Source organism: Eucyclogobius newberryi, unplaced genomic scaffold (genome assembly GCF_026437365.1).
Source record: "Eucyclogobius newberryi isolate DKJ021-1_F unplaced genomic scaffold, fEucNew1.0.hap1 SCAF_16, whole genome shotgun sequence".
Lineage (NCBI taxonomy): Eukaryota > Metazoa > Chordata > Actinopteri > Gobiiformes > Gobiidae > Eucyclogobius > Eucyclogobius newberryi.
Genome location: NW_027315790.1, coordinates 70,001 through 95,122, shown reverse-complemented (window position 1 = coordinate 95,122; position 25,122 = coordinate 70,001). Strand labels below are relative to the sequence as shown.

Here is a 25,122-nt window from a genome sequence, read left to right as displayed (position 1 = left end):
AAGGGGCACAACAGCACGTCTACGACATACTATGTCCAGGATATATGAGGCCAAAATGCCAAAAAACCTGTGTTCTGTAAGGTCATTGCTCTGTTGACGGACCAAGGAATGATAGCTTTGTCGTGTTTCTTAGTTTGCCGTTATCGTCAAAAGAATCAAAGTATTCGTAGCTCATTATGCCGTAGAAAATGATGCAGTCGTGGTGGTTTATATATATCGCGTGCCCCTTTCAAAATGGCCGACACGGTGGAAGTCCCAGATGGATGACGTCTCCGCGAACTCATGGATGCCATGATGTATGCTTGCGCCACGCGCGCTGTGACTGTGATATTCGCCACAGCCACAGGGGCAGCAGTGAGCCGAGTCTGCCAACCTCAATGAGCAGAAGAAAAAGATGAGAAAGAGCTCTTGTGCTAGCTATGTTATGCTAGCTGTGTTATGCTAGCTCTGCTATGCTAGCCTAGCCGAGATGTTTCTATGTCCGCTGAAGCTACAACCAGTTTGTATTTAGCTTCAATGGCTTAAAACTGAAGATGGGAAAGCGAGATAACCGAGTGGTGAGTTATTTAATGGTGTTTTCACACTCAAAGTGCGGCTCAGCTCACACTTATGCACGGCTCTGCGTCCCAAAACATGCCGCCTCAAAAGAGCTCGTTTTCCGTCAAATTTTCGCTTAATGAACGCTCACGGTTTGATGCTAAATGTGCTGCAGAACAAGTTCACTTTTCAAATGATTTGTGACAGATGTCGTTCTCTTGTGTGTTCATAGATTTCGTTCTCTTGTGTGTTCATAGATTTCGTTCTCTTGTGTGTTCATAGATCATTAATTTCTTGATTTCTGATTTGAAAATTCGATAGGGACTTTTCCCTATTGAGTAATGTAATGTAATTTAATGTGGTAAATTGACATGGGCCCTTCATCTTGGGGCCATCCCACTTTTCCTCCAGAAGAGTTCTTGATGTAAAGGTATTCTGGGAGGTATAGATTAGTAATGTGGGCAAAGCAAGGTTCTTTGTAGAGCCATCTCCTTCATCCACTTCTCCGGGGCCGGGCTGTGGGGCCAGCAGACTTAGCAGGGACTCCCAGACTTCCCTCAGCCCAGACACTTCCTCCGGAGGGATACTGAGGTGTTCCCAGGCCAGCCGAGAGACATGGTCCCTCCAGTGTTTCTTGGGTCTTCCCTGGGGCCTCTCGATGTGGAAGAGCAGCGGCTCTACTGCAAGCCCCTCCCATGTGGCCGAGCTCCTCACCCTATTTCTAAGGGAACTCCTAAGCCATCTTGTCCTTTGGGTCATTACCCAAAGCTCATGACCATAGGCGAGTGACCAGTAAATCCAGAGTTTTGTCTTTGGACTCAGCTCCTTCTCCTCATCAGTCCCATGCACCAATCCAACTGTCAATTTATTTTTATTGGTTTTATTTATTTATTTGTTTCTGATGTTGTTGCCCGTAGGCTTTATTAGACAGGTGGGGGTGAAATGGGGAATGAGAGAGGGGAATACCGGAAATGCGAGGGGCCGTACGTCACTGGAGCGTCAGCTCTGATTGGCTGCTGCGGCGGCTGCTACGCTTCAGCGGCAGAGACCTCAACACATCTGAACGTGTGGCGTAAGCCGCATCGGCCGGCTCATACGCACGCTCAAAGCGTCGAGAGCGTAAGAAAACGCACCAATCACGCTGCAAAAACGAAGAAATCGCGCCGCGGATAACACACTACGTGCTCGATGCGCGTTCACCATAGACTTTGAATGTAAACTGGACGCTTCGGCCGCGGCGGTGTGGAACGGCCATCAGACATGCAGTCAGTCGTCGGAGTCGGCCTTCTGCCGGCTGCACTTGGAGCCTGCCGTGCGTGTGCTGTGACTTAACTACTCGAACACCGGAAAACACCAATTTCTTTTTTTTTTTTAACTAAGAATTTTATTTTTAAGAACACAGAACAAAACATGTACACAAGCATGAAAAATCAAACAAAACACGACCAGAGAAAGAAAAAGAGACATAAATCAAAAGACATCCCACATCTAGGCGCCATCTTGAGATGGCTGAAGTCTGCCTCGGCGTTTCAGGGGGCTTCACCCTGCAGCATCTGGACTCACCAGGACCCTCTGCCAGGATCCTGCATCAACACCACCCTTCTGCTCCACAGGGCTGTGTACTTTCTCCCCTGCTCTTCTCCCTGTGACAAACTGCTGCACCTCCAGCCACGACTCTGTAAAACTACTTAAGATTGCAGATGACACCACCCTCATCGCCATGACGACACCACCCTCATCGCCATGACAACACCACCCTCATCGCCATGACGACACCACCCTCATCGGGCTTATCTCAGAGTCTGTCTACAGGAGGTGGAGCGGCTGGTGTCCTGGAGTTTTGTTTTTTTGTTTCACCAGAAACTAATCCCAGGGCTCAGAATAAGTTGTATCGCATCTCAAAATGCGATGCAATTTCTCTCAAAATGCGATGCATTCGTCCGAAAAAGTGTTTTTGTATTGCAGCTTTTGCGATACAAAGATTTTATTCAAAAGTGTTCAACTGTATAACCAAGGTCCCGCACGCTCTCCCGGTGGCTCCTCCCGCTCTCACGGTGACTCCTCCCCCTCTCTCAGTGGCTTCGGAGAACCCCGAGGATGTTGAATTCAAAGGGGTCAAAGTCACTCATGTCCAGGACAAAGACGTGTTGTGTGTGTAAGAGAAGTCATTCAAATACAAACAGCTCATCGTCATGGCGACTCTGGTGGTGATATGTAACTTGTGAGTGTAAAGCCAATTCATATGTAAATGAGACTCATGTAAATAGTCATCTGATGATGATGTAGAAGAAAGTTGTAAATAAGGCCGTCTGACCTGGTGTTTATTAATCTGTTCAACTAATTTTTTTTTTGTTTTATTTTGAAAAATGTTAAGTGTTTGAAAGTTAAGAATATTTGATAGAATATTTACAAATACATTTGAAATAATTCATCTCGTTGCATCAATGGAAAATATTGATATCTTGATTGATATCTTTAGGATACAATAGGAGGCTGATATTCCATTAAAGGGCTGAAAAAACAAACACCTTTATCACTTGTTGCAGGTTGTTTGGAGCTGCTTATGGATACAAACTAACCCAGCGGTCGTTGAACCTGACGCCCTTTTGTCCCTACAGAATGTCTTGTCTGTCTCTGTAGTGGCGGCACAATGTAACACATACTTATCCACACTTTAATCTTACTGATTTCAACGACGATGAATGTTTTGTCCATTTTTTGACTTTTCTCCCATTTGTTTTGTAGGCTTACATTAACCCTATTGCAGCGGCTCGAGCACGGGGTCCATCGCAGAGTTCAGGGCCCAGCATACAGGACTACCTGAGCAGACCACGCCCAACATGGTGAGACCCAAACCTTGCACTACGTTTTAGGGGTGTAAGTATCCAGGAATGTCACAATATCGTTTGATTTACAATTCCATTCATCACGATTCTGTCAGGATTTGTAAAAACAGCAAAATAAGTTTAACTGTAAATAATGTGTAATAATGCGTGTGGCGCGCTCGGCCCGCCTTTCGAGAGCACAGTCACCCCTCCCACAAACACAGAAAGTTTGAAGTGCGGAGAATAGTTTATGTCATGCACGTTGTGTGGACACAAGCATGTATGAGAGAAGAGTCACACACATATGTCCATGTGACACAAGCATGTATGAGAGAAGAGTCACACACATATGTCCATGTGACACAAGCATGTATGAGAGAAGAGTCACACACATATGTCCATGTGACACAAGCATATATGAGAGAAGTCACACACATATGTCCATGTGACACAAGCATGTATGAGAGAAGAGAGTCACACACATGTGTCCATGTGACACAAGCATGTATGAGAGAAGAGTCACACACATATGTCCATGTGACACAAGCATGTATGAGAGAAGAGTCACACACATGTGTCCATGTGACACAAGCATGTATGAGAGAAGAGTCACACACATATGTCCATGTGACACAAGCATGTATGAGAGAAGAGTCACACACATGTGTCCATGTGACACAAGCATGTATGAGAGAATAGTCACACACGTGTCCATGTGACACAAGCATATATGAGAGAAGAGTCACACACATGTGTCCATGTGACACAAGCATGTATGAGAGAAGAGAGTCACACACATGTGTCCATGTGACACAAGCATGTATGAGAGAAGAGAGTCACACACATGTGTCCATGTGACACAAGCATATATGAGAGAAGAGTCACACACATGTGTCCATGTGACACAAGCATGTATGAGAGAAGAGTTACACACATGTGCATGTGCAGGGCCGGCCCAGCCTATAAGCGAACTAAGCAGCCGCGTAGGGCCCCGAGGCTTTAATAGGGCCCCCAATCTGGCAACCCGTCTTATGCAAAGTGCAAGCGCAGCGTGCACCACTAGTGTAGTAGCGCTGCTGGCATGGCAGCGCACACAGCGGTAACATTTAACGCACAAACCGCATTTATTTGTAATGACAATCTGGCAACCAAGGCACCAAACCTGCGCTGATTGGGCAACTTCATTGTGCGCGAGCAGAACGAGAGCAAAACATAAACACAACAGAACGTGGTCCCTGCGTGGTCCTCATGGCCAGAGGAATATATCCCCCCGATGCCGAAAAACGAAAGAAGAAACTTCTTGATGATGTAAAGAAACTGCAAACTCAACAAGACTCTCCAGGTATTGAACTTCTCTTACAAAGAGACGATTAATGCTGCTGTTTGAAACAACACGATTCTGTCACGTTAGTTCGCTCAGGCTGGAGGCGACGAGAGCTCTGCCCCGCGCATAATATGTGTCTGAATGAAAGATAATAAGCTTAACATTTACACCAGCCCGTGTCAGCTGCAGGTGAGGCCGGTGAGGGGCGTCTATGCCCCGGGTCACTAAGAGGCGGAGATCCGGTCCGGACGAGCGCCGTCTCGTCCAGAACCTCTGACGTGAAACTTTGGAGTGAACAGTGTGCGGCCCCTGTCCCGGGGCCCCTGAGCAGCCTCAGTTAGAGATGAGCGAGTTTGAGTTTGCGTCCCTCTCTCTCACATCACCATGTGTCAGATCAATCGTGACTCGTGATGTCTGTTTTACTTTGACTTCTTAACGTGCAATAAGAGGAACGTAAAGGTTTATGCACGTAAGGTCCATCAGCCAATCACATCGCAGCATTGTTTCATGCAGGAGTCCAGTGTGTGATGTTCAGATCAGAACAAACATTTATATTGTAATTCACTTTTTATAGAGCAATAAAACATTTCAATTTATTTAAAAAACATCATTAGACTATTTGTTATAAATTATAATAAATTGATAGTTAAAAATAACCAGACATATTATGATTACGTCTGTTATAGAATAATACTATATATTTATATACAAAAGTGGCAAAGCTGCAGAAACGCAGTCTCTTCACTATAGCTAGGTTTGGACCTTCACTTCTCGTTCTGTTCATTCTCTGGGAATAACATGTTTGCACTGTTTTATCAGTGTTAATTGTTAATCAAGCAATGCTTATGCCATTTGTTTAATTTAGTAAAACTTGTTTTGTCACTTTGGCAAGCAGGAACAGTTGGGAGCTGTAAAAGATAAATTAGTAAGGATAACTATTACTTTTACATTTTCAGTTAAAATGAATCAATTTGACCATAATTATTTTTCATAGCCAATATTGTATTGAGTAATTAAGTACACTGATGTATTAATAACTGGCTTTAGTCACTTTCTCCTGGCACAGTTTCATCACATCATCATTTTATAGCATTACAACCTCAACATTTTACTCTTACTTTAGCCGGCTGGACCACATTAAAATGCACCAGAAGACCCAAAAAAGGTCTGAAAATTTGTGGGGGAGACCCCCCCAGACCCCCCTGTTCATTAATTTAAACTAATGTGCTAATGTGGCTGTCGACCCTTAACGCCCACAAATACGCCCAAAAACATATCTGGGATGTGTTATTTGTACAGGGAGTAGAGGTGATGTCAGCGGAATACCAAGTTGCATTGTGGGATTTAAGTTAGCAATATTTGAGCTTGTGAGGTGCTGAGAATAAACTAACTGGCAAACGGATGCCCTGGAGTTTTGGTGCTTTGTTTGCGTTGAAGAAAGTTCCCATATGTGAATTGTTTACTGACAATAGCAATAAAACTGATTCTGATGACGTGGTGAGGGGCCCCAAAAATGTTTTTGCTTAGGACCCCCTGAAGGCTTGGGCCGGCCCTGTCCATGTGACACAAGCATGTATGAGAGAAGAGAGTCACACACATATGTCCATGTGACACAAGCATGTATGAGAGAAGAGTCACACACATGTGTCCATGTGACACAAGCATGTATGAGAGAAGAGTCACACACATGTGTCCATGTGACACAAGCATGTATGAGAGAAGAGAGTCACACACATGTGTCCATGTGACACAAGCATGTATGAGAGAAGAGAGTCACACACATGTGTCCATGTGACACAAGCATGTATGAGAGAAGAGTCACACACATGTGTCCATGTGACTCAAGCATGTATGAGAGAAGAGTCACACACGTGTGTCCATGTGACACAAGCATGTATGAGAGAAGAGTCACACATGTGTCCATGTGACACAAGCATGTATGAGAGAAGAGAGTCACACACATGTGTCCATGTGACACAAGCATGTATGAGAGAAGAGAGTCACACACATGTGTCCATGTGACACAAGCATGTATGAGAGAAGAGAGTCACACACATGTGTCCATGTGACACAAGCATGTATGAGAGAAGAGTCACACACATGTGTCCATGTGACTCAAGCATGTATGAGAGAAGAGTCACACACGTGTGTCCATGTGACACAAGCATGTATGAGAGAAGAGAGTCACACACATGTGTCCATGTGACACAAGCATGTATGAGAGAAGAGTCACACACATGTGTCCATGTGACACAAGCATGTATGAGAGAAGAGTCACACACGTGTGTCCATGTGACACAAGCATGTATGAGAGAAGAGTCACACACATGTGTCCATGTGACACAAGCATGTATGAGAGAAGAGTCACACACATGTGTCCATGTGACTCAAGCATGTATGAGAGAAGAGTCACACACGTGTGTCCATGTGACACAAGCATGTATGAGAGAAGAGAGTCACACACATGTGTCCATGTGACACAAGCATGTATGAGAGAAGAGAGTCACACACATGTGTCCATGTGACACAAGCATGTATGAGAGAAGAGTCACACACATGTGTCCATGTGACTCAAGCATGTATGAGAGAAGAGTCACACACGTGTGTCCATGTGACACAAGCATGTATGAGAGAAGAGAGTCACACACATGTGTCCATGTGACACAAGCATGTATGAGAGAAGAGTCACACACATGTGTCCATGTGACACAAGCATGTATGAGAGAAGAGTCACACACGTGTGTCCATGTGACACAAGCATGTATGAGAGAAGAGTCACACACGTGTGTCCATGTGACACAAGCATGTATGAGAGAAGAGTCACACACATGTGTCCATGTGACTCAAGCATGTATGAGAGAAGAGTCACACACGTGTGTCCATGTGACACAAGCATGTATGAGAGAAGAGAGTCACACACATGTGTCCATGTGACACAAGCATGTATGAGAGAAGAGAGTCACACATGTGTACGATGTGTATCGTGACATTTCAGAATCCTTTGCGCCTCGACTCTCATTCTGTCTGTGGCTGATGTTGTTCTTTTTGAAGGGAGGAACTAAAAGAGCAACTGGATAAAAAGAAGAAAGGCTCTCGTGCCTTGGCAGATTTTGAAGACAAAATGAATGAGGTTTAAGTTAAACACTACATACCACTGCCACATAAAACTGAAATGTTTGTTCAAATGTATGTTTTTTTTCTTCTTTTTTCTCAGAGATGGCGGAAAGAACTGGCAAAGAACCGGGAAAAGTTAATCGGTGAGAGAGACAATGAAAAGGACATGAAAGCAACAGAGCAAAAGGACAAGGAGAAGCAAGAGGTAAACACAATATTTACAATTCTGTGTCATCACCAGGGATTTCACTTCATCAGTGTGTTCTTTGAGCTATAGTTAAAGTGTAGTCACTGAAGTGACTGAGGTCACTACTGAAGTGACTGAGGTCTGAGGTCACTACTGAAGTGACTGAGGTCACTACTGAAGTGACTGCGGTCACTACTGAAGTGACTGCGGTCACTACTGAAGTGACGTAGTGACTGTAGTCACGTAGTCACGTAGTGACTGTAGTCACGTAGTGACTGAAGTCACGTAGTCACGTAGTGACTGTAGTCACGTAGTGACTGTAGTCACGTAGTCACGTAGTGACTGTAGTCACGTAGTGACTGTAGTCACGTAGTCACGTAGTGACTGTAGTCACGTAGTGACTGTAGTCACGTAGTCACGTAGTGACTGTAGTCACGTAGTGACTGAAGTCACGTAGTGACTGTAGTCACGTAGTGACTGTAGTCACGTAGTGACTGAAGTCACGTAGTGACTGTAGTCACGTAGTGACTGTAGTCACGTAGTGACTGTAGTCACGTAGTGACTGAAGTCACGTAGTGACTGTAGTCACGTAGTGACTGAAGTCACGTAGTGACTGTAGTCACGTAGTGACTGAAGTCACGTAGTGACTGTAGTCACGTAGTGACTGTAGTCACGTAGTGACTGAAGTCACGTAGTGACTGTAGTCACGTAGTGACTGTAGTCACGTAGTGACTGAAGTCACGTAGTGACTGTAGTCACGTAGTGACTGTAGTCACGTAGTGACTGAAGTCACGTAGTGACTGTAGTCACGTAGTGACTGTAGTCACGTAGTGACTGTAGTCACGTAGTGACTGAAGTCACGTAGTGACTGTAGTCACGTAGTGACTGTAGTCACGTAGTGACTGTAGTCACGTAGTGACTGTAGTCACGTAGTGACTGTAGTCACGTAGTGACTGTAGTCACGTAGTGACTGTAGTCACGTAGTGACTGTAGTCACGTAGTGACTGAAGTCACGTAGTGACTGAAGTCACGTAGTGACTGTAGTCACGTAGTGACTGAAGTCACGTAGTGACTGAAGTCACGTAGTGACTGTAGTCACGTAGTGACTGAAGTCACGTAGTGACTGTAGTCACGTAGTGACTGTAGTCACGTAGTGACTGTAGTCACGTAGTCACGTAGTGACTGAAGTGACTGTAGTCACGTAGTGACTGTAGTCACGTAGTGACTGAAGTGACTGTAGTCACGTAGTGACTGAAGTGACTGTAGTCACGTAGTGACTGAAGTGACTGTAGTCACGTAGTGACTGAAGTGACTGTAGTCACGTAGTGACTGAAGTGACTGAAGTCACGTAGTGACTTCAGTCACTTCAGTCACTACGTGACTGTAGGTGACTGTAGTCACGTAGTGACTGTAGGTGACTGTAGTCACGTGGTGACTGTAGTCACGTAGTGACTGTAGGTGACTGTAGTCACGTAGTGACGAACGATAATATGAACGCGTTCATTCTGGTGTCTGAACGGCAAATTCATTCTTTTTATTTTTGTTCAATAAAGTGTCAGATTTCTAGAGACTTCCAGACGAAAAACACCGTTAAGTTGCCCAAAAAGAGCCTGTGTCTGGCAAGTGCGAGAGCTCCAGTTGTAGGAGACAGAGATTTGAAGTGTTGCACCGCACTGCGCATGTGCATCAAAACAAAAAGCAGCATTGACGCGACTGCAACGTGTAGTCAACAGAGCAGCAACGCTTCACCGTGAGGATGGGAACAATCTAACATTTCTGTGCAAACTTTTCCCAGCAAGTTTTCCCTCAAGTTTTTGTCAATATTCTGTGGGGCTGAAAGCTGCTGCTGCTGCTGCTGCTGCTGCTGCTGCTGCTGCTGCTGCTGCTGCTGCTGCTGCTGCTGCTGCTGCTGCTGCTGCTGCTGCTGCTGCTGCAGCACATGGGGGAAGTCTGTCCCCTCAGTGTGAATGTAAGGATTCAAAATTGGATATGAAGATGAAATCTGACACATGAAGCCTGTGTAAATTCACCTGGAAGACCTAACTTGGTCAGCCACCATGGAAGGACCCCTCTCCCCAGCGCCATCATCGCACTCAAACGGCGTCTGTCTGAGAGAGTCAGATCCCTCACTTCACCATGGACTCTTCCAGGTTTCTGCGCTTATCCCAAGAGGTTATGCAGTTTTTCCCGGCCAAGAAGGATGGTGAAAGGACAGGGGACGTCGCATCATGGCCCTCGCACCTGCTCCTCATCCCCAATCAACCATCTCAAGTTACTCCTCCCCGCTCCAATCAGCGCCCAGGCGGTCGCATTTAAGCCCATCTACCACCACCAGTCTCCAAATAGTGAAATAGTTGAAATAGTTTCAGCATTAAACTGGGGGTGGATTTTTTTTGTTCAATTATTTCATAATATTGAAAAAAAAGAACTGAACTAGTTCATTTTTTGGAGCTGTGAACTTAGTTCAAAATTTTGACTTATGAACTATGAACTGAACTAGTTCATGTAGAAACTGAACTTTCCCAACACTGGTGACTGTGTTCACTGAAGTGACTGTGTTCACTGTAGTGACTGTGTTCACTGTAGTGACTGTGTTCACTGTAGTGACTGTGTTCACTGTAGTGACTGTGTTCACTGTAGTGACACTGGTCACTGTAGTCACTGTAGTGACTGTGTTCACTGAAGTAACTGTGTTCACTGTAGTGACTGTGTTCACTGTAGTGACACTGGTCACTGTAGTGACACTGGTCACTGTAGTCACTGTAGTGACTGTGTTCACTGTAGTAACTGTGTTCACTGTAGTGACACTGGTCACTGTAGTGACACTGGTCACTGTAGTGACTGTGTTCACTGTAGTGACACTGGTCACTGTAGTGACACTGGTCACTGTAGTGACACTGGTCACTGTAGTCAGTGTAGTGACTGTGTTCACTGTAGTAACTGTGTTCACTGTAGTAACTGTGTTCACTGTAGTGACACTGGTCACTGTAGTGACACTGGTCACTGTAGTGACTGTGTTCACTGTAGTGACACTGGTCACTGTAGTGACACTGGTCACTGTAGTCAGTGTAGTGACTGTGTTCACTGTAGTAACTGTGTTCACTGTAGTGACACTGGTCACTGTAGTGACACTGGTCACTGTAGTCACTGTAGTGACACTGGTCACTGTAGTCACTGTAGTGACTGTGTTCACTGTAGTAACTGTGTTCACTGTAGTGACACTGTAGGGTCACTGTAGTGACACTGTAGGGTCACTGTGGTGACACTGTAGTGACACTGTAGGGTTACTGCGGTGACACTGTAGTGACACTGGTCACTGTAGTGACACTGTATTGTATTCATTAAATACATGTATCGTTCTAATGCTGTTGTGCTGCTTTAACCCTTGACTGTGTTTGCGGTTTAGAAGAGGAAGAAGGTGAGGAGGCGGCGCTGCAGCCGGGTGAGAGCCAGTTTACTGTGGTCGTCATGTGTCTGAGCTCAAGTCTGACAAAGCCTGCTTTGATTCTTCTGTTCAAGCGCTCTTCATCATCATCCTCCTCGTCTTCTGATTCCTCCAGCAGCTCCCAGTCCCAGTCTGAAGATCAGGTGTGTATCCACTACATGGATATGAGCTTTTTTACTTCATCTATTATTATATTCAAAATTAATTGTTTCACAGGAGGAAAAGCCTGGAAAAAAGAAACGAAAAAGAAAACGGTTGTCAAGGAGAACATCAGACTCTTCAGAAGAAGACTGTGATGCTGAGAGCAAGGTAGGCTCCAGTGTTCCACCCGCGCCACCGCCCGACACGCCCGACACGCCCTTTTCCCCGCCTGACCACCACCCCGCGAGCCCGAGCGCTCTTTGGAGTGCTCTTCCTCCCACTGAAGAAAATATCACCTGAAAAAATGTTCGGACAGGTGCACAGTCCCATCTACTGGACACTTTTATGTACTGCATCTTTTAACATGCATGTGCACCGCATGCTCAAACAGTGATGAACACTTTGTGATAGATTGATATGAAAAAATAACATGGCAGAGTAGATCATACATGTTATTAAGATATACAATTGTAGAAAAAGCTACAGTTGTAGTCATCTGGACTCCGTTAGAAAAATTAGACGTTTCGACATCCAAGAGTCATTGTCTAAGAGAATTTTGGTGAAAATGACTCTTGGATGAGAGTCGAAACGTCTAATTTTTCTAAGAGAAAAGATGGTTTGAAAGAGGAGTTAAGGAAGCTATTTTTGTTAAAAAAAGAAAAACCTTCTTTAAACAGAAATGGAGGGCTAAGATTCAACCTTCATGTAGTCTACAATGGAATCTTGAACCCCTGGAGAGGTAGAGGACCAGGACCAGGACATTTAGATGCTAATCAGGTACTCAGGGTGGGTGAGCCAGGGTCTCACAAAGACAAAGGGGAGACTAATAGCCCATTAAAGGGCTGAATAGGCTCTGTAGATACAAAGAGGGTAAGTTTCGGTTGAAACAAACAACTCGTTCCACTTCAGGAAGGCTCCGCCCAATGGGTTGGACTTCCCACAGAATAGTACAAATATCGGAGTTCTCGACCTAAATTCTCTTATTGAAAATGACTCTTGGATGAGAGTCGAAACGTCCAGATGACTACACCTGAAGCTTTTTCTACAATGGAACACGCCAGGACGAATGAGGGATTACACCGACAGAATATACAATTGTTCAAAGAAGTATTGTCCTTTATGTTCTGGCTTCATAAATCCTTAATTTCCACAGGCCGAATTCAAGAAGAAGAAAAGTGAAGGAAGAGACAAGATTTCTGTAAGTATCAGTCTAATGGGGCTCCGCGGGCGTCACAAACGGGAATTAATGAGTTCTACAAATGTCCCGTATGTCAGACAGTCATGTGACATGGAAAACTGGCAGAACAACAGCGACAACCGCTAATCTCGATAATATTGTCGGAAGACGACATCCCAGGATCTGAAGCAGCATAAAGTAGAGGAGCGTTCCGAGAGTTGAAGCGATGGCTACGGTGCAGAGGACTTTGCATTAGCAGAAAGAAGGCTGACCTTGTAGAAAGTAAATCAAACTGATTTTACAGTGTGCGCGTAAAACATGTATCCAGGAGCTCTCCAGCGCAGGCAGCGGTGCGTACCCGTGTGCGTCCGTGCCCGCCTGCGTCCGTGCCCGCCTGCCGCCTGCGTCCGTGCCCGCCTGCGTCCGTGCCCGCCTGCGTCCGTGCCCGCCTGCGTCCGTGCCCGCCGCCCGCCTGCGTGCCCGCCGCCCGCCTGCGTGCCCGCCGCCCGCCTGTGTGCCCGCGTGCGTGCCCGCGTGCGTGCCCGCGTGCGTGCCCGGGGCTCGGTCACCTGCACGGGGCTGAACGCGTCCACTCTGCAGCGCTCTCCGGAGAGTGGTCCAAGACTCGGTCCAAGACTCGGTCCAAGACTCGGTCCAAGACTCGGTCCAAGACTCGGTCCAAGACTCGGTCCAAGACTCGGTCCAAGACTCGGTCCAAGACTCGGTCCAAGACTCGCTCCAAGACTCGCTCCAAGACTCGGTCCTGGTACAAAGCCCATAGTCCCACGTTCAGGAAGAAGTGCATTCTCCAAAACCAGTCATTTGTCCCAGTTTTGCACAGGCTTCGTCCCGTGTTACCAGGACTAAACCAGGACTAAACCAGGACTAAACCAGGACTAAACCAGGACTAAACCAGGACCCAGTTTTGTCTAAGTGTCTATGTGGTTTTAGGGTATTTTTTTGCATTTTGGGATTTATATCATTTTTAATGCCCTGAACTTTGTCATTAAAGAATAATGTAAACTCATTACACTTGATGTGGAAATGAGTTCTAACAGCAGCTGAGCTGGAGGGTTTGTTCATCTGTTACTGTGGAAACAGGACACGCGAGTTGTTACTGCAGCTTCCAATAATTTCAGAGAAATATCTTTCCCTAGTTCTACATAAAATGAGGTTGTACATGTTCAGCTTCTCTTTGTAAATCTCTTTTTGAACCTGGAGCTTTGACTTGCTCCATTTCCGTTGGGCCCGTGACACTCCCTTTTCTGTGCTCTGACCCAATCATGGGTGGGGCCACTCTGCTGTGGGTGGGGCCACTCTGCTGTGGGTGGGGCCACTCTGCCGTGGGTGGGGCCACTCTGCCGTGGGTGGGGCCACTCTGCCGTGGGTGGGGCCACTCTGCCGTGGGTGGGGCCTCTCACATGCTGAGTAAGACTGAAGGTTTCAAGGCTAGTATCAAGCTCTTTAGTGTTTCTTTAGCATTTCCCAGGGCAGCCTGACTCGCATTTTGTTTTCTCATCTGTGTGATGTGACTACAGAAATAGCACTAGAGGGGGCTGTTTCTACACAGGGTCCGGGGTTGGTTTGATTTTTAATATAACTAAGTCCCAGCAACGCTGAGACCCAGTGCATCCTATTTATGGGAGATACCAGGTGAAAGACGAGGGGGGACGGGTGGTGGGGCTCAACGGATTTTGAACGTTTGTGTGTGTGTGTTAGGTTTTTACTAAAAGCCAAACATAATGTCTTCTTAAATTCCATTTTTATCTTCTACATTTTCAGGACAAATCCAAGAAGAAGAAGAAGAAGAAGAAGAAGCACAAGAAACGCAACAGGAAAAAGCAAGTCAAGGCCACGTCTCAGTCAGACTCGGAGCTTGAGTAGTGCAACCCGAACACACACCTACACTCACCTACATACACACCTACACCTACACACACATACACACACCCACACCTACACACACCCACCTACACACACACACCTACATACACACCCACACAGACATACACCCACCTACACACACCCACCTACACACACCCACCTACACACCCACACACACCTACACGCACACACACCTACATACACACACCTACACCCACACACACCTACACGCACACACACCTACATACACACACCTACACCCACACACACCTACACCCACACACACCTACACCCACACACACCTACACACACCTACATACACACACACACACACACACACCTACACCCACTTGCACACACACACTTGCACACACACACGCACACGCACACACACACAGGTTGTGTTCACGTGACATCATAAGTCTAGTCCTGGTTTAAACTCTGGCTGTGACGGGTCAAAATCCTCAGGTAGAATCTTCTGTTGGTCAGATGCAGATTGGAAGGACTTTAAACCACAAAATGAATGAGTTTGTAGAGCCAATCTCTAACAGATCATGTTAAAACATTTAGGAACATTGATTTAGATATTTTTTTTTTTTTCAAATGTGTTCCTCCTATAGGTGAATGCAGCTTATGTGGCTCTAGGGCTGTATTCTAGTGCCTGTAGCTGCACGTGAACATGTGGAGCCAACCTCACATTGAAGTTGGACTGTACACTTCCCCTGAGCTTAGAGCTCTGCTCAGTGATTAATGCAAATATTTGAATTTCTGCATCTCTTTTTCCACTTGACTTCAGTAGAATGAGGACAGAATGACCAGTGTGTGGGTTAAAGTGCATTAAGACGTGTTCATACGTTATCCAATTGAAGCAAACTCTGGTTCTCTTCTTGCGTAGCTTCATCTGGTCCATTTGAATCCAGGGTTAGCCCCTCTTCAGCCCCTCCACTCATCTGCAGAAGGAACACCTGAGCACAAACTTAAGACTTCCATGGGAAATGGCATATGAATATAACGAATGATATCACAGTTTAGAAAAAGCATTTACATGTGGTACTAATTTAACATCAAACAAATTATGGATTGCCTTTCTTTGTATTCCAGTGCTCCAAATTTCAGATTTCATTAAGTATGAATAAATTCTTATATTTTCCATCCAAGTTGCCGCAGTGTTCTCTACGTAGCCCCCCTCTGGCGAGTGATGGTACTGCCTCATCTTTGCAGACCGATAGAAACTGTGTAATTCCCCATCGTTCAAGGATGGTCCGATGCAGAAATGCTTTGAAAGGAAGTCCTCTAAAATCAGAAAACGGGGTGACTACCTTTTTAAAACCTTTTCTACCACATTTCTTTTTCTCTCTTAGTGCAGAATCCTCCACACCAATAATTGTGAACACTTCTATGGAGGGTTAAGTCTATTCCGAGGTTATTGCTTTTCCTGGAAAGTTCCACATCATGGAATTCAACTTCATCTTTAGTTAGTCACGTTTAGTAAATTACAAGAGTATTACTCAAATGTATTGTAAAGAATGCGTTCTTACTGTGAGCTGGCCCGACGCTCCACAGATCTGGCCTTGTGTGTCACCTCCTCGTTGCCTGCAGTCCACCAGAAAAATTACATAGTGCGCCTTTTTCTGTGATGCTCTTCCATGTTTTTTGTGAATGGGTTAGAAAGCTCGTTTACTAAGTGTACTAAATTGTCATTTGTTTCCGTATTTCATTGATTTGGGAAATAATAGGACGGGATTGTATTTTCTGTTTGTGTCATGACATCTCTTCCCCAACAACATCCGTCTATTGAAAATAATATGTATTTTTTAAACCTTTTATTAAAGAACCTTTATTTATTCAAGGAGAGTCCCATCGAGATTAAAAAGCTCTTTTTCAAGGGAGTCCTGGCCAAGAGGCAGCAAAGTTCAACAGTTACACACAAACAACCAACATTAAAATAAAACATTTGCATGATGCAGTCTCTAATGGAACTAGGAAAGAACAGGATCTCTGTATATGTGAGAAAGCTTAACTTAATAGTTTCAGAAAAGTGAATTTCTTTATTTAAGTTTAGGCGCCGCCTCGTTTCACTTGACTTCAAACTTGTCTTGAGGCTACCCCAAATAAATTGTCTGTTTGCTGTAACCCGAGTCAACATTTTTTAAGTGACTCGGTCGGTAGGCAAATTCTTATTTTTTTTTACTTTGAAGGCAAAAAAAAAGATAAAAATTTTGCCATTTTTTGAGTCGGAGTGACCACCAGGGGTCAGGCTTCAACAGTCAATGACGGAAAACGTCTCTATCAACCCGATCAGGAGACTAAAGCTCACGATTTTGAGATATTTCATTCGACCTTTTGTACGCCGCTATCCTTTATTTTGGTAGCGAAGGCGAGCGGGGGGAACATGCGGGGGACACGGGCGCCGCCATGTTTGTTGTGATGACGCTACGTGTTTCAATCCCAGAATGCATTTGCGTAAGTCAAATTTCACACCCTGACAGAGCCTGGCATTACTCTGGACATGTCAGTGGCGACAGGGGTAAACCAATTTGTGTAAGGCAAAATGATGATTCTTACGCGCGCCCTGTTTTGTTACAGACTCATGTGGAGATCTGAAAATGATGTGTTTCGCGGTGCGTTATCAGTCTGTTGAGATGATAGTCAAGTTAACAAGCGTGTAAAAAATGTTTGACACGGTGGTTCAGGACAGACCGGTCGGTGAGTCTGCAAAATAATTGAAAAATTAAAGATTTTGATGCAAAATGCTGATATTTCTTTTTCAGTCGGCTAGTTTCATAGCGGGTTGGTCGGGTTACGACAAACAGACATCTTATTTTGCTCAGCCTGATTGATGTTTATTTCCCCAATTACTGAGAATGTGAAATTTGCAATAGATATTTCCGACTGGGATGATTTGCTTTAAATGAGTGGCGACTTCTGCTCGATCATCTGACAAAAGCCAATGTTCCACAGCTGAATAATCCTCGTTCATACAACAAATAGTTGTGGATCTGTGCAAATGGGGAATCGGCAATATAATGTCGGAACACTTTGAAACTAAAGTGTCCTTTGCTATAAATATGTAACACACTAATGGTGCATTGTGGAACTTTTCTGCTGCAACCTGCTGGTCTCCCTGAAGCTGTTGCTGCTTTGCTTTGATAGCTCTCGGATGTCATTGGATGAATCGATCTTCCATTTTTTGGCCAACTTTTGTCTTCTTGAAAATGGATATGTTCACTGTGCAATATTTGTTGAGCAGTATTCTCTTCATGGAAACAAGTGGGTGATGTTTCTTGAACCAGAAGAGTTACCCAGTGCACGATTAATGATCCTAAAAGCGCTACATTTTCAATCTAATACACACAGATTGTGCTTTCCTCTCAGATAATAAAAACTATGGCTCAGCTGAGGAGCAGAGCACATACATGTCCTTTTCAAATCTTTTTTTTTTCTTTGCAAATGTGTTATTATTGCAATTATAAAATGTTCTCAAGGTTAAACAATAAAAAAAATGTAAAGGCTTTTTTCTGTCAATTTGTGTCATGTGTGCCTCTGTTAGAGTTCTGTCAGTTAGAAAAGTTTGTCTTAGTTTGAAGCAAAGGTCAGTGTCTGTAAATGTCAGCTGTGTTTTAGGCTTACGCTGCATTCGCGTGACCTCACCCTAACCCTGACCTGAATTATAAGAAGAAACACAATTATTAATTAAGAGTGATTTGTTACATAAGGATCTGACATGTAGCACAGCAAGTTTCAGATTAGTTTCAGTGGGACTGGGCCTTATCTTTTCACAGGGAATATGAATCACATTTCTCAGATTGAGCAGTCTGACTCGCATTTTGTTTTCCCATCTGTGTGATGTGACTACAGAAATAGCACTAGAGGGGGCTGTTTCTACACAGGGCTCGGGGTTGGTTTGATTTATAACTAAGTCCCGGCAACGCCCTTGGTTTATATATATTTCTTTGGTTTAAAACCAATTCACCACGTTTACATAACAAACCGGTTGAAGACATATAGTAGGATATGATAAGACTCTGGCCAACTGAGTCTATAAAATAAATAGATTCCCAGGAGTAAATCTGACTGTAATGTTATGATGTCATGTCATAGTGGGCCTCTCCGCCCCTGTTCCGCCTTCAGCTCCACCCCTGGTCCACAGGTCATGTACATGATTTGGGGCTTTTTCACTGTAAATGGATTAAATCACTTAATTAAAAGCAATCTAACATAAATGAATGCTGTGATGTGATTCTTTTAAAAGTCTGCCACTGGAACTCGCAGTTCACATCTGACAAAGGCCACATGCCACTGCTCTGTCTAACAGCACTTCTCTTATTCAACCCTGACTCCTGCTCCACACTGGGTCGTAAAAGTTCAGAGGGTTTAAGTCCTGCTGGGGCACTGGTCCTAACTATAAGGTGGTCTTAATTTTCAGATTTAAGTCGGACATAGCTTCAGACCAGTCTCACAGCTGGTGCACTCGGCTCCGTATGATTAACCTACTAGATATCTCTAAGTTTCCGAGATCATGTGAATGTACCATTATTGAGAAACCGAAAGTGGTTTCGGCCAGTGGTGTATTCAACTCCTATAAAAGGCATAGTCACAAGACTCGAGAACAAAACTTCCTGGTTTACTTGCTTGTGCATAGGAAGGGCATATTGCAGCTCACACGCCACTAGAAGGTAAGTACATGTCACGTAACTAACTGTTCTGACACAATTTGTTTATTTCTATCCTTCACGTTGTTCTGCTGTCCCTTTTCAAGTAGAAGTTTTTGCTGTAATTGTTTAGATGCTGGAAAGGTTTCTGCTCCTGGGGTTCTGGGGTCTGGTGTCCTGCTACATCACGTGCCCTGATGGACAAAGCAAGTGTAATGACCAGGCCACATGCTGCCTGACTGAGCAAGGATACAGCTGCTGTCCCTATCCACATGTGAGTCTTTCATTTGAACTCAATATTAACCTTCCTTTTTGTGTCTTGTTTCCCCATATAACAGTACTGGCGATTAGCCAGCACAATGAATCCAAAATGAAACTAAATAATAATTTTATCTAATGAGAATAATACACTTATCTCTGTCATATATCAGCATAACTACATTTATGACATATTTTAATACGAGTAAGTGAAAGTTCCCCTTTTGTGAGCCATAAGTTCCAGAATGTCCTTCCTGCTTTAATAATGTGGTTTGTGGTTTGAGCAGGGCGTGTGCTGTGCGGACCTAGCCCACTGCTGCCCCTCCAACTTCCTGTGTAACCCGGTGACCCAGATGTGTGAGAGGCGCTGGGAGAGCAGGCCAATGCTGCGTACAGGGCAGGCTCCAGACAGAGCGCCCCCTGTGGTGGACTGCGATAACGACTTCACATGTCCCAACAGCCACACCTGCTGCAGAGATCCATCCGGTGGCTGGACTTGCTGTCCATACTCCCCGGTGAGTAAAGATTTGTAGTTCTCTTCAAAGTCTCATATTAAGTTCAACATCTTCTGAGTTCAACACTTAAGCCCAGGGGTGTCAAACATATGGCTCGCGGGCCGTAACGTTTTAATCCGGCCCACCGAACATATATATACATTTTCATTCATAGAACCGGGGTTACATCCTTAACCGTTTTTATCGCTAAAACTACACGTCCCACAATGCCTCTGGTGGCCGCCCCTCCCCCACGCGGATCTTCACTGATGTGTGTACTGCACAGAGGGAGAAGTGCAGAAAGAAGTAAGACACGCGTTTGCACACTTTACAGCACTTACGCACCTCAGAGCAGAGGTCTGAGCGAGCAAGGTTTAGGGGAAACGTGGAAGAAAGAAAGAAGACTGTTTTGTGGATGTTAGAGCTGTGCTAAAAGTGGAGCTAACGTGGAGCTAACAACAAGAAAAATAACTTCTGTGACGATGCTCAGTGAGGAAAACATCCTCTACAAACCTGAACAGATCAGGAGCCACAGGTAAAAACACAGGTCAGAGTGTAATAAAGTATGAACATGAACGTGAACACACTAATGTGACTGTGAACACACTAATGTGACTGTGACACACTAATGTGACTGTGAACACACTAATGTGACTGTGAACACACTAATGTGACTGTGAACACACTAATGTAAGATAAGATAAGATATTCCTTTATTGTCCCACATGGGGAAATTTCATTGGTGCAACGCAGGAAGATACAGAGGTAGATCCAGAAGAACAGATCACTTATAGGAAGTCTGAAAAACACTTTCAGTAGAAGATCTCCTATAAATAAATAAAAACTCCCATAGACAAATAAATAAATAAATACCATTGCATGTGATCCCGACAGTAATTGCACATGAATATGTGTCACGACAGCACATAGATTGCACATGAATTTCACAGTAATTGCACATGAATTGCACATGAATTCCAACAGCAATTGCACATATGACAGAATTGCACATCAGTATTAGGTTAGGTCAGTATTGCGCCGGGATAACGTGACGCTCTCCGGGTAAGACGACTGTTCTCCGCAGTTTCATGAGTTCCTCCTTTGTGGAAACGCGGTACGGCGCGGGGCGGGGCCGGAGCCGGGGGGCGGGGCCGGAGCCGGGGGACTCAGAGCCAAGACACATCGCAACGACACGACGAAAACACTCAATCCAGCCGAATAAAGTCAAAACAAGTTAATTTAAAGCGATTCCAGTGCGTGTCCCGATCGTTCATGAAGTTCCTCTTTCATATAAACGTGTATATAAACGTGTATATAAACGTGTATATAAACGTGTACCGACGACACGCCGTACTTTAGCGCGGCCGGAGGGCGCGGGGCTGGTGGGCTCGCTCGGAGCTAGCTCACGTCACAACAACACAACGAAAAACGCTCAAATCCAGCCGAAAAAAGTCAAAAACAGTTGAATTAAAAAACTATTCCAGCGCTTGTCCCTATCGTACAGTAAAATAGAAAAAATATACTAACTATATTTACAAAATATAGGAGATAAAGCACAATAAGTGTGAGAAAGAAGAGAGAGCGTTTACACCGGGCTGCCAGCTGTACCAGCGCCTTATGACGTAAAAATAAAAAAATAATGTGACTGTGGACACACTAATGTGACTGTGAACACACTAATGTGACTGTGACACACTAATGTGACTGTGACACACTAATGTGAATGTGAACACACTAATGTGACTGTGAACACACTAATGTGACTGTGAACACACTAATGTGACTGTGAACACACTAATGTGACTGTGACACACTAATGTGACTGTGGACACACTAATGTGACTGTGAACACACTAATGTGACTGTGACACACTAATGTGACTGTGACACACTAATGTGAATGTGAACACACTAATGTGACTGAACACACTAATGTGACTGTGAACACACTAATGTGACTGTGAACACACTAATGTGACTGTGAACACACTAATGTGACTGTGACACACTAATGTGACTGAACACACTAATGTGAATGTGAACACACTAATGTGACTGTGAACACACTAATGTGACTGTGAACACACTAATGTGACTGTGAACACACTAATGTGACTGTGACACACTAATGTGACTGAACACACTAATGTGAATGTGAACACACTAATGTGACTGTGAACACACTAATGTGACTGTGAACACACTAATGTGACTGTGACACACTAATGTGACTGTAACACACTAATGTGAATGTGAACACACTAATGTGACTGTGAACACACTAATGTGACTGTGACACACTAATGTGACTGTGAACACACTAATGTGACTGTGACACACTAATGTGACTGTGACACACTAATGTGAATGTGAACACACTAATGTGACTGTGACACACTAATGTAACTGTGAACACACTAATGTGAATGTGAACACACTAATGTGACTGTGACACACTAATGTGACTGTGACACACTAATGTGACTGTGAACACACTAATGTGAATGTGAACACACTAATGTGACTGTGAACACACTAATGTGACTGTGAACACACTAATGTGACTGTGACACACTAATGTGACTGTGAACACACTAATGTGAATGTGAACACACTAATGTGACTGTGAACACACTAATGTGACTGTGAACACACTAATGTGACTGTGAACACACTAATGTGACTGTGACACACTAATGTGACTGAACACACTAATGTGAATGTGAACACACTAATGTGACTGTGAACACACTAATGTGACTGTGAACACACTAATGTGACTGTGAACACACTAATGTGACTGTGACACACTAATGTGACTGTGAACACACTAATGTGAATGTGAACACACTAATGTGACTGTGAACACACTAATGTGACTGTGAACACACTAATGTGACTGTGAACACACTAATGTGACTGTGAACACACTAATGTGAATGTGAACACACTAATGTGACTGTGAACACACTAATGTGACTGTGAACACACTAATGTGACTGTGAACACACTAATGTGAATGTGAACACACTAATGTGAATGTGAACACACTAATGTGACTGGCAAGGCAAGGCAAGGCAAGTTTATTTGTAGAGCACATTTCATACACAAGGCAATTCAAAGTGCTTCACAGCAGGAAAAATGCATTCAAATCACAAAGAAATTACAGAAACAGAAATATAATAAAATTAACTAAATTAAAAATTATCAATCCAACTGATTTTCTAAACTAATAAAATCACAAACAAAAGAGAAGAGTGCAAAGAAAAAATCCTTTCAGTCAAATGCACAGCTAAACAAAACTGTTTTTAGCTTAGATTTGAACATTGTCAGAGTAGAACCTGTCTCACATCTTCAGGAAGAATGTTCCAGATTTTAGCTGCATAAAACTGAAACGCAGATTCTCCATGTTTTGTCCTGACTCTGGCACCAGCAGGAGGCCGGTCCCTGAGGTCCTCAGAGTCCGAGATGGTTCATATGGCACTAACATATCCAAGATGTACTTTGGTGCTAGGCCATGGAGAGACTTGTACACAAGCAGAGCTGCTTTAAAGTCTATTCTCTGAGCCACAGGGAGCCAGTGCAGAGACCTGAGAACAGGACTAATGTGATCATACTTCCTGGTTCTGGTCAGGACCCGAGCAGCAGCGTTCTGGATGTACTGCAGCTGTTTTACAGCTCGTTTGGAGAGACCAGTGAGCGGCCGCTACAGTAGTCTAATCTACTGGAGACAAACACATGGATAAGTCTCTCTAAATCTGGTTTTGACACTATATTTTTGATTTTGGCAATGTTTTTTAGATGGTAAAAAGCTGCTGATGTTATTGATTTGACGTGGCTATTAAAGTTCAAGTCTGAGTCCATTATTACCCCCAGATTTCTAATTTGGTTTGTAGGTTTTAGAGCGAGACTCTGGAGGTGACCGCTAACACTTTCTCTTTGTTTCTGTGGGCCAAAAACGATTATTTCAGTCTTGTCTGAGTTCAGCTGGAGAAAGTTGTTTTGCATCCACAAACTGATCTGTTGGATGCAGTGACAGAGTGAATCCACTGGTCCATAGTCACCTGCCGATAGTGAAACATAGATCTGAGTGTCGTCTGCATCATTGTGATAGGACACATTTTCACTGCGTATCAACTGACCCAACGGCAGCATGTAGAGGTTGAACAGAAGGGGACCCAGGACTGACCCTTGGGGCTCTCCACAGGTCAGGGTCATGTGGTCTGAGACACAGCTACCAATTTCAACAAAGTACTTCCTGTCTTCCAGATAGGACCTTAACCAGTTTAGGGCAGTGCCAGTGATGCCCACCCAGTCCTCTAGTCTCTGTGACACACTAATGTGACTGTGAGCACACTAATGTGACTGTGAACACACTAATGTGACTGTGAACACACTAATGTGACTGTAAACACACTAATGTGACTGTGAACACACTAATGTGACTGACACACTAATGTGACTGTGAACACACTAATGTGACTGTGACATAAACACAATGACCTAATTTGAGTCACTACATGAATCATTTGTCACTAAGATCAGCTTAAACTATGAAAATAGCTCATATTGAGTTTGAGCAGAAACATGTTTGTGATATGAACATTTCACATCAGAAATCACATCAAAAGTCCATGTTCCTGCTGCTGCTGCTGCTGAACATGGACTCAGTCTTTCACCTGCTGCACAAATGTGCAACAGTCTCCACATCTATTGTGTATGTATTTCTTTCTTACATTTCTTATATTTTTTATTGTTTTATTTTGTACATAATGTTCGGGCCACGATTTGACAAAAGAGTTTGGTTTGATGGAAACTGTGGCTCATGCACTGCCTCAACTTTTTTTTTTATTCTATATTTTCAAGGCCTGAGGCGTAACTTAACCTCCTTAAACGCTCCACGTGTGTTTGTATTTAGTGATGTGTCAGTTCAGGTGAACAGATAAAGTCAAATACAATATTTTTCAGTTCCAAATACCTATTTAACAATATTTAACAATCTATTTAACAATAGATTAAATGTTTATCTCTGTAGATCAACTCTGAAGTTGTGATGCTCATAAACTGAAGCTCAGTGTTGGTGA

At 44.1% G+C, this 25,122-nt stretch overlaps 2 protein-coding genes across 2 annotated transcripts in view; both read left to right on the top strand.

Annotated features, from left to right (window-relative positions):
• The first annotated feature begins 451 nt into the window (after positions 1-451).
• Positions 452-17,820, top strand: fam133b (family with sequence similarity 133 member B). Its single transcript, XM_072447274.1, has 9 exons — positions 452-557; positions 3,283-3,380; positions 7,738-7,816; positions 7,901-8,005; positions 11,394-11,429; positions 11,507-11,575; positions 11,649-11,741; positions 12,727-12,771; positions 14,533-17,820. The coding sequence occupies exons 1-9, from the start codon at positions 534-536 to the stop codon at positions 14,632-14,634; spliced, it is 651 nt and encodes a 216-aa protein (XP_072303375.1). The 5' UTR covers positions 452-533; the 3' UTR covers positions 14,635-17,820.
• A 1,294-nt stretch (positions 17,821-19,114) lies between these two features.
• Positions 19,115-25,122, top strand: part of LOC140361563 (progranulin-like) — a 23,193-nt gene continuing 17,185 nt past the window's right edge. The window contains exons 1-3 of the mRNA XM_072447273.1: positions 19,115-19,310; positions 19,420-19,560; positions 19,832-20,059. Of these exons, the coding sequence (XP_072303374.1) occupies positions 19,420-19,560; positions 19,832-20,059 (369 nt within the window). The 5' untranslated portion in view covers positions 19,115-19,310. The remainder of the gene's footprint in view (positions 19,311-19,419; positions 19,561-19,831; positions 20,060-25,122) is intronic.